The 10817-nt window shown below is 42.1% G+C and overlaps 1 protein-coding gene across 1 annotated transcript; it reads right to left on the bottom strand.

Annotated features, from left to right (window-relative positions):
- Positions 1-1296: 1296 nt before the first annotated feature.
- Positions 1297-7708, bottom strand: LOC311216724 (coagulation factor X-like; the record flags this gene model as incomplete). The annotated part of the gene is made up of 5 exons (XM_084298254.1): positions 1297-1844; positions 2994-3108; positions 3405-3571; positions 5026-5157; positions 7633-7708. The coding sequence occupies 5 exons, from the start codon at positions 7706-7708 to the stop codon at positions 1297-1299; spliced, it is 1038 nt and encodes a 345-aa protein (XP_084154380.1).
- Positions 7709-10817: the final 3109 nt, after the last annotated feature.

Here is a 10817-nt window from a genome sequence, read left to right as displayed (position 1 = left end):
ATCACTCAAGCTCCTGCATGCAGCTTCAGTGATAGATAAAGGAGGTTCGGTAGGGAGCTCGTTTTGCCCTAAGATGAACTGTCCTGATGAAATGTCCCTCGTGAAACACTCAGAAATCTGGAATCCACTTATCTGGAATTCAGACTTTTCGATGCTGCTGACAGCTCTGTCCTCTCCGTGAGGACTTTAAAGGTTGACATAGGCAGAGCACCGAGAACGTAATGTGTATCTTGCCGTGTCTCTTGAGTGGGAACTGCAATTTGCTGTGCAATTAAGCAGCTGGGGTAAATCTGTCCCTGCAGACAGAATTTGTTCTCATCTGGTACTGAACATCTGAGCAGGATGAGGCTGGTGTTTCGTTGTAGAAACAGAAAATAACAGGTGAGGAAGGGAGAAGCTCATGTGGCCGATTCCTCTGAATACACGTTGAGCGAAAGACAGCGATTGAAGCCCTCTGTATGTTTCTGTGCCTTTCAGAATTGGTTATGAATAAATTAGGGCTGCCCAGAACCAGGGCAAATGGTAATGTGGGGCTGGGCAGGAGCACAGATGGACAGCAGTGAGGGGATGGGGCAGCAAGTGCAAGCTCTTTGCAATGGCCTCTCTGAAATCCCTGGAACATGCCCATGTGTGACCCACAGCTCCACACATCATGTTTGCCTCTCTTACTGTAGAGGCTAGGGCTGAAGGGTTTCAGTGGGGGTCCCATGGGAAGTCAAGCAATTAACTTCATCCAACAATGCATTAGTCTCAGTGACATGCCCAATTACTTAGAATCATGTGTGGATACACTGGTGGTTTGCACATTTTCCTGCTCTTTCTCAGTACACAATCAAGATCAAGCATTTTTTATATTATTATTATTTATTTTTTATTTTTTCCAGAGGCTTTAGAAATGCTGGCCTGCTCTTGAAGTGTCCTAATTTGATGGTATCCTTGTCTAGGTTTTTTTCTATAAAGCAGGTACTGCCACAGGAAAGCTGAGTTAGTTGCAACTTTCCAGTGGAAGGTTTATCAGCACAGCCAAAGCCTCCGAGACAAATTCAGACAAAGCAAAAAGATCTCCTAAAACACTGCATTTGAAGATATTCCATTATTATCCAAAACCAGCAAGCTCTGTTCAAAATCCAAGCACACCTTCTGAAAACCAGGCATGAGCTCATGAAGGAACTGATGACATCTCTTAATGGAAGTGCTAACTCTCAGAGCTTTAGCAGGCATTTTACAAAGAGGAAAATGTTATTTAGGGATCAGATCTGACGGCTAAGACAATTAGGTTGACTAAACGTCAAGCTGTTAAGAGTTTTGTGTCAAAATACTTCTTACCCATGGTAAGAAGCTTGACAATTTAGTGTATATTCCATATTTTCCTTGGTTTCCACACCCTTCTCCCCAGCTGATAATACCAGTAGCGAAGTAAGTGCCATTGTATTCGGTTACATGGGGGCCTCCTCCATCTCCTTGGCAAGCGTCTTGTCCATCTTTGCTATAACCTGCACAGAACATGTTGCTTGTGACTAGATGTTTAAGGGCACGCCTGCAAGTTGTCTTGTTCACGTAAGGGACCTGAAGCACTTTCATTCTTCTGACCGGCTCCGCACGTTCAAAGCTGTTCCCAAAGCCACTGATAATTCCGAATGTTTGGTTCATCAGAACATCGTTAGCAAAGTCTTCTTCTGGAAGGCATGCTGGGATAACATCCTCAGAAAATGTGATAGGTTCTTTTAATTTGATAAGGGCTATGTCGCCGTCAAAAGATTTTGAATCAAATTCGTCATATGGGATTATTTTTTCCACTCTGTGCGTCGCAGTACTTGGCCGTTCCTCGTCTCTGTCCACCATCCCTGTATCAGATTTTTAAAGCAGGTGTTAACAAGGCAATACCAGCAAGCCCAAGAAGCTCCTCAATAAAAGATGGGACTAAAGTACCTTGCACTTTGTACAGACATTCGTACTGTACAAATTTTTATTTTACATGTAGAGTATTACATTTATAATGTACATTTCTTGTACATTTAGTACATTTCAGAGCTGGCCTGTATCCTGACGCTGTAGCATTTTATATGCATTTAGGAGAGGTTTTTATATGACTGTCAAAGTGCCAAGCAAGTTTAAAATCAGAAGCTTGCTGTCAGAATGATGGTCTCGATGACAAGTTTCATCTGAAGTTTTGGCCTTCGTTACAACATACCCAGTGGCACTCACTATTGTATAAACAAAACCCCAACATAGAAGAGTAGGATCTTGCCCCTCTCATTTGTAGAGCAACATCGTCAAACAGACTTAAACAGGAAATACTGTCTTCTAAAACATTAATATTCTACACACAAATGTTCATTCTCAACTTGTATGAGATCTCTTTTGGAATTAAATTGACAGGAAATTGGTGCTCAGACACAGATTTTGATTTACTGTTTTAGGCCAAGTGCAAATTTTTGTGACTCAGAATACCATTTTCAGTGTCTAGAATTTGTGATAGACTATTTTTTTCATAAATTGCATTATGAAAATTTGAATTCATAAATTACATTATGATTTTTTTCATAAATTGCATTATGATAAATGTCGTAATAAATAATGATTTTAAGGTTTCAAGTATGGAACAGTCTCAGACTGGTATCTACATGCTGTCAAATTATTTATTGTTAGTGTCTGAATGTGGCATCTGGAAGTCTTCAAGGTTTGGCCAGCACAGAAAATTGCACAAAAGTGTAATGTTAGACCAATTAACTAATTCAGCTCAGCCTTACTGACCCACATACTTCCGTGGTTTATACCTGGCTTGCATCATATACAAGCTACACTGGGCCAAGCCAGGCATAAAGGAACTGTCCATTCGACCAGGTTGAACATTTATTTCATTGCTAGTCAAGGGACAAGATGAGACAATGAGAAGTAAGTCTGGGATAGTTCAGTGTCTTGTACATGGACACTCAGGACGTGTTTTTGTAGCATTTATTTTTATAGTAAAGGACAAAATGACAATCACTTACCAACAATAACCTGTATTTTCTCAGAATCAGTAACGCAATGAGCTGCAGTAAGTATAAAATACTCATTCAGGATTGTCCCCCCACAAAACCAGCTATCGTGCTTCTCCAGAACAGCCTGCAAAGAGAGAGAAAAAAGATAAAGTGCAAAAATGTCTGTGCTTAGAAATCCTGAACAGATAGCAAAGATTCAAGCAGTTTTCTTGGAGCAGAAATTTTCATGTGTATTTCTTATCAAAAGCATCCTTAATTCAGAGGTGGTGAGATGCTTAGGGACATGGGTTAGTGGGTGACATTGGTGGTAGGGGAATGGTTGGACCAGGTGATCTTGGAGGTCTCTTCCAACCTTAATGATTGTGTGATTCTATGATCTGAGTGGGGTCAGGCATCGAACCTCTCAGGACAGCATCTTACCTGCCATGGACATGCGCTGGGTAAACTGCCAGCCTCCTCTGTTACCTCAGGATGATCGCTCGGTGTCTCAGTGGTTTCCTCATTACTAAGATGAGCATCTGGACTTGCTGTAGCTTTTTCTCGACCCACTTCATTCTTTCTCTGAAGTTTACCACAGGGGAACTTGACTAAAAAGGTAAAATTGAGACACTAGTACTTGATGTTGTACACTAGACGATGCTGGGACTTTGGGGCACCTGTCCCGTGTTGATTGCAAGGCGTTCCCATCTGCAACCCTACACAAGTCAAAACTGCCTCTAGAGTTATAGATAGTCACCTTTAGGGGAGGAAAATTGTTTGCAGGAAAAAGCAGGCTGCTTTCATGGAATCAAGTCTTTGTGGAAATGAGGGAAAACTTACGTAAGAGTTCAGGGAAAACTTTAACAAAAGCTGGCACCATTTATTATGGTAATCAAATTAGATACTCAGATATCCTCATCAGGGTTGTCTCAGCAAGAATTTTCATGACATTAACAAAAATATCACAGAGGTGAAAGAAGGGGACAAGGATGGTTGTAAAAAGAAAAAATAAAATAATAATAAAAATTAACAAAATCTTGTTCTAAAACTTACTCATGGATTCAGCATTTCCAAACTATTTAGAATTTAAACAACTTCCATTACTGGCATTGTTATTTTCATGGACCTGCTGTAATTTTTCATGGGCCTGCTTATAAACTGTGTATTTGTGAAACTAGGTAAAATATTCTATATTAGGAATTATAAGCTCATGACTGAAAATTGGTGTTAAATAACAAAGGTCTTATAACAAATATCATCAGACAGAGAGAAGAATACAGTAAGATTAATAATTGTTAATGTGCACTTTGCCCGACTGCAGGTAAAACTGATGGTTTAAGTTCAATGCTGGAAGTTATTTTTTTAAAAAGTTACTATACGTTAACTATGGAAAACTAGTTTTTAGAAGGAAGAAGAATGGCAGGTATTCTTTTTACAAGGATCAGGTTATATTTGAAGGGAAAAAAATGAGATATAACTGCAGTCACACTATGTCGCTACTGCTAAAGTTATAATGAGTCCTTGTGAACTGCATCTTGTAAAGGGAGAAGTTTCTTGCGTTCCTACTCATTCTGATCTCCAGATGTTCAGCACACACTGGAGGCCTTGAAGATAGAAACCAATTTTCACCAATGAGGAATGCAACCTCTTCTTTTCTAACAAAAGTTTCTGAAGCATAAGACAACTGCTCCAGTCTGTGGGAGAAGAGAAATCTCTGCCCTGTTGTAACCACCGCTGTCCCATGTGGCTTCAGACCTGCTGGAAACCCATGGGTTTTGCAGTCTGCTCTGAGAACATACACAGATGCATGGAATACTTTAGTGTACTATTTTGGCCACTGCACATTTCTCATGGTTGTATAACTTGATATTGGTTAAATTATGACTTCTCACTACGACCTTTTTCTTTTTGTTGATAACATTTCAAGCAAGCCGTGTGAAAGGTGTCATCAGTGAACATTACTCCTCATGCTACAACAGCACTGCAGCACACCAGCACTTCCAAAATGCAGTGAAAATGCAATGTGCATACCATAGAATAAACTTTAAACGTGGCTTCATACCTACAGGAACGCAGGTTTTGTTGTCGTCACCCAGAGCATAGCCATCAACACAGGAACACACTACTCCTTCATCTTCATCTTTGCAGAACTGCCCACAGTTCCCATTGTTGACCTTGCACGTGTCTGAAAGGACTGCAAAGGAGGCAAATTTATAGGCAGGTTCCATATTCATGGCGATTTCTTAAAAGCACAAGCAGCTCGTGAAGACTTGCTCGCAAGCACTAGTCAAAGCCGTCACCATTTTGTGTAATTCTGTTGTGCAATTCCTGTCAAAGACCTCTAGTAATCACAGCCATCACAACAAACATTTTTAAGACACCTGTAAGCTGTCAACATGAGGAAGACTGCTATCATTCACATCTCCTGTTGTGGTAGCTTCCCAGCTATAACTGACAGCTCTTTCATGATGCAGGCTGAGATAACCCATACTCACCAGGAGGGAAAGAGAATAACAAACTAGCAACAACTAAGGTATCAGTAAAAAATAAAATACTGGACAGTTGTAGATCCTCACACTATTCCTTTTCCATCCTTAGATGATTCATACTACTTGCCTTAGTGCAGTCCCTGACATTGCAAGGTCACGGGCAGAAAGGGAGCAGTCTTACTAATGGAGTGAGAGCAAGGAAAGGTAATCCAGTCCTAACAGATGTCATCTAATCTCTTCCTACAGGTCTGTGATGAGTTTCCACAGCTCATCCATGCAGCCTGATCCACTCCTTAACTAGTCTTATAATACCTAGAAAGTATAATAATGATATCTATCCTTAGTCTCCTGCAGTATGGCGTGATCCCACTACTTCTTGTCCTAGCTGTTTGTCTCAGTAGAAACGGAGAAGACCTAATTCCCTTCCTTCTTTTGTTACATATTTCACAAACTTCCTTGGTTATGCATAGTGGGGCTAAGGGAGGAATTTTGTTTTTGCTCCTACGAATTGCCTCCTATTTATGTTGGACCCCTGTTCCAGTTTCACAAGATTGTCTGGAACTCTCATCTATATTTATGGTAGTCCTTCTGATCTGGGATCTGCTACAAATGCCATAGGTAAACACTTTCCTATCCTTCACATCACTGGGGGAAGATACTGAGTATTGGAGGTGCTAAGGCTCAGCTGTGTGGAGCCCTGCACTCTGCACCATCTTTCCTTGGACAGTGAAGCACTGACTAGCACAGTTTCAAAGCCAGGTGTGCGGCAACCTCTCAGGAGTTCAATTCAGATCATGTTGTTCTGTCCACTGTTATATAAAATCACGGGGATGCACTGCATCTTTTGTAGCCTGTTATCCTGTCCTTGGAGGAAATGAGACGGGGGTGATGTGATTTTTTTCTGACTGGTGCAACTCAGCAGTTTCTTTTCTCCTTGCTGCACACAAATAATCTGATATCTTAAGGAACAAAGATTTTCTTCCCTCTTGGGAGCAGACTGACATTCTCCTTGGTCTCTCTTCCTATATCTGTATTCTTAGATAGCTCTTGATTTTCATATCATATTTATCTTATATTATTTAAGCCTTAGCTTTTCTGCTTTTATGCCACGATGTCTGTAACACTTTTTTTTTTTTTCTTTTTTTTTCTATGCTTCCTTCTGGAGGTCAAGTCTTGAAGCAGCTCATGATTTTAATTAATCCTCCTGTCCTTTCTTGACCTTGGGGTAGTTTGGACATGCATCATAAGCATTTTTTATTTGGAAGTATTATATCTTTTCTCTCTTTTAAATACATATTAATTTGATCTTCTTGTTCTTTTTCTTTACTTCCTTCATGAGCTCTATCATTTTACAATCACTTTTATTAAAGTCATCTTCACTCTTTGTATTAATAACCACTTCCATCCTGTTCATTAGAACTAAAGGCAGAATAGCCCAAAGTTGCTTTCTACATGCTTGTATGAGAAAATTTTTCCTAAAACATCCTGAAGACTCTCAGGACAACAGGTCTCCCAGCAGGGACCTTTCTCACCTCGTCTCTGGGATGTGAAAAAAAATAATAAAAAAATCGCTCTTACTACCAGTTCTTTTAATTTGGGTTGCTCGGGTGTTTATTCAGTGGTGTGCAACTATTCCTCTGTAATCTGTAAGTGACTTTTACAACAGAATTAAACAAGGTGTACATCACGTCTGCACTATGATCCGTACTCTTACTCCTCAGAGAAGCATCTTAGGCTCCAACTTCAAAGCACAGGTGGGATGCTCCCTCAAGCGGGGATGTGACACTTGTGCTGTAACTTACAGAAGCACACTGGGTGATGGTGTGGAGTCCCAGCTCCCCTCTGCACTTCTAAACCCCGTGGGTTCTTTCTGTCACCCAACAGCTTCCGAATTGACATTGATAATGCTGTCAGGTTGAAAGCACAGAGAACTGATGTATTAACCCCATCCTTTACCCTGACATAGTCATTTCAGCCTGAAATAGTATTTCCCTAGTGACTCAGCCATGGATATTGTTGCACTGTAGCAGACAAATGGGAGCAAGGTGAGTAAGAAAACAAAATTACCAGGTTTTTCCTGATGTCACCCTGCTTCACAAAGCACAAATGATGGCGAATAATTAATTACCCTCATGGTTGAGGCAAAGCAGCACAAAGAAGAGTTAAAGTGAAGGCTGTACCTGTCTGCACTGTCTGCAGGAAAAGGAGGACGAGGGGAAGAAGCCACACTGCTCCACGGTGACCCATCACTGCCATCCTCCAAGCTCACTGAGAATCTCCCTCCAGTTTCTCTGCAGGGCTCTGGGGCAGCTGCTAAATGAGGAACACTGCAGTGCAAAGGTCGCTAACTCATGAGAAAACAAAACCACTCTGAGCAAAGCCTGGGCTCAGTGTCAGCAAAGGACAATGTTAGAACAGCAAGAGCCACTGTGTCGCAGCAGTGCCACCCTGGCAGCTTGCAGGTGCCTCATGGTAGCAAAGCTACCACAAGGGCAGCGTGGAGCTGAAGATTTGGATCCAGTGGAGCCTGCAAGCAGGTTTCCTGCACAGATGCAGAGGTCCTGGATGGGACCTCTGGGATACACAAAATCCAGTCTCTGTCACAAGCACCCAGCCAGGCAATGCTTTCACAAATACATCAATTTTCACCTAATTCTAGAATGATTTTTTTCTTCTTTGGCAGTCTGAGGACCTGCCCATACCGGTCATATCTTCAGCTGAAAATCGGTTCCAGTTGGACACGGCATCTGCAGAAGTGTGCTTCCTTGCCATGCGGTAGGATGCCACAAAGAAGGCCAGCTTGTCCGCCTTCCTTCCCTAGGGCAGCCTCAATCGGTTGTATTCCTGGCAGCTAGTTACTTCCCATTTCTGAAGGACTACCGAATTTGAGACTTCACTGCTCCCCAGATAAATTCTGTTATAGGATTTTTGAGCCACAAAGGCAGAAGGTTTTCCCTGAGATCTCCTTGAACCTTCCTTGCTGCAAACGAGATGGGCTGTGTCTTTTTACCTTCACCACAGACATGAAGATCCAATTACCTCCTACTTCTCTGCAGTATTTTTTTTTTTTGTACACATAAATGCTGCTGCTGTGCTTCTCCTCAGGCTCTCTATATTTTAGTTTAGAAAAGCCTCCTTTTTTCAAGACCTAGTGCCTCATGCACAAGAGGATCTTGCCCAGATACATTATCTCGGACCAAGCCTGAGCAATGCCCTACCTTCTTATTCACAGGATAATCGTATAATCATTTAGGTTTGAAAAGACCCTTAATATTATCAGGTCCAACCATCCACCTAACATTATGAAGTCCCACTACTAAACCATGCCTCTTAAATACCTCCAGGGATAGTGACTCCACCACTTCCCTGGGCAGCCCGTTCCAATGCCTAACCACTCTTTCTGTGAAGAAATTATTATCCTCAGTATTTGCTTACCATAACGAGTTTTGGTATTTTTAAATCCACCTGTTTACCCAGAAGATGCGTGCTCTACCTCTTGCCTAGCTCTTATGACCTGTTTAAATTTTGCTAGGTGAAATCGCACCAAAATAGTTAGTGTACATAAACAAGTGTGCTTTTATTTTGTCTTTTCTTGCTGGCCGTAGAGTTGGTTATGGGCCTTCTTAGGCCCATAACCTTGTAGGCCTTGTTAGGCCCATAACCTTGTAGGCCTTTTTAGGACCATAACCTTATGGGCCTTACTATGCCCATAGCCTTCTTAGGCCCATAACCTTGTTAGAACCAAAGTGACATCAGCAAGAGACACATGCAAGCAAGCATGTCCCTTCAGCACTGTGGCAGAGACAACCTTACAGAACAAGGAATGAATATGAAGCCTTTGAGCCTTGGGCACTATAGGCACCTTGGCACCGGATGAAAGTTTTGTAAAGGACAAATAAACACCGATTGCAAAGCCTAAGGACAAAGTCTCTCATACTCCACAGAATTAGGACAGTCATTACAGACCAAGCACACTCATGCTGCACACAAATATGGACTTTCATCTCTGTCTTGCATGCTGCTGTGTTAAACCAGCTCTGTGCCTGCTCTCAAGGTGCTACTTGGCTTGACAAAGACACTCTGGTAAAACACAGCAACTGCCACTGTTACCAGAGGCCACCTCAGCACCTTAAACAGTCCACTTTGGTCTTGAGTTTCACCTCGATCCTCAGGCTTCACCGAAGCAGAGCAATGCCCTTAGCACAAGTACTTAAATAGGATTTGGGTAGCACATGCGCCTGAGGACTTTCCTTTGAAAAGGAATGTGTCACCCCGATGGGGTGCATGGGGGACAAGTGGCTAGAGTGTGCAAACAGGAATTGAGTGGACAGAAGAAATCAGGGAGCTAACATTGGTGAACAAACATTTAAGTAAGCCTGACAAGGTTTTATACAGGTGGAGACCATCACCTTGGGGTGACTGACCTGCAGTTCTTCTTGCTTGCTTTTACTGCTGACTGCAGCAATACTTTGGCGTTGTGTGGTGTTGTCTTTCTAGTTTTTCAGCCTGATTTCTGGTGATTCAACCTGATACAGCACATGCTATATGAAATCAGCCAGTACTCACTAAGAGATAAGTGGCAGGTGCCTGGCAAAATGCAGGGTACCTCAGGAAGCATGGGAGCATAATAGGTTGGAGGAACCTTGGAAAGGCCATCGGGATGGCTAGGGGACTAGATGTACAATAAAAGGCTTGAGGGGATTGGGTTTGTTTAGCCAGGGAGAGTTGGGGCATCTAACAGCAGTCTTCCACTGCCTAAATGGGGATCAGACTGAAGACAGAGTCAAACATTTCCCAGAGCTGCCCAGGGAAAGAGGTAGCATTTAGAAGTTGCGACAAGGAAATTTCCCAGTAGATATGAGAAATTTTTATCTGTGAGCATGCCAACACACAGGAACTTGTTGCCCAGAGGGGTAACAGAGCCTTAGCCTCTGAAGTTTTCAAAACTTTAATGGACCAGACCCTGCACAACCTGATCTCACTTTGATGTTAGTCCTGCTTTAAGCATGGGGTTGGACCAGATGGCTTTAATATGTCCCTTCCACTAAAAATTATTACATGATTTCTGTGACTAGGACTGAGGCTAAGAAGGTTTGAAGAAGAAAGTATGGAGGAATGCTTGACTTCATATACAAAATAACAGGAGTGTCACTACTGCTGGGAAACCTTACAGCACAAAGCAGAGTAGTACCTGGACAGACATATGAGAAATCACTGGATGTTTGCTTTTTTCTAAGAAATTAGTATCATGGCATCTAACTTGCCCTTTAATGCTATTTAGGCCAGTGGAAGACTTAAATTCCTCCCATCCATTCTCTACTTTCTCATCAGCCTTGACATAAGGCAAGTGAACTGTGTCGTGCAC

This window comes from Netta rufina (assembly GCF_964035555.1).
Source record: "Netta rufina genome assembly, chromosome: 1".
In the NCBI taxonomy this organism is placed as follows: Eukaryota; Metazoa; Chordata; class Aves; order Anseriformes; family Anatidae; genus Netta; species Netta rufina.
Note: the sequence above shows the minus strand (reverse complement) of the source record. Positions and strands in the feature narration are given on the sequence as shown.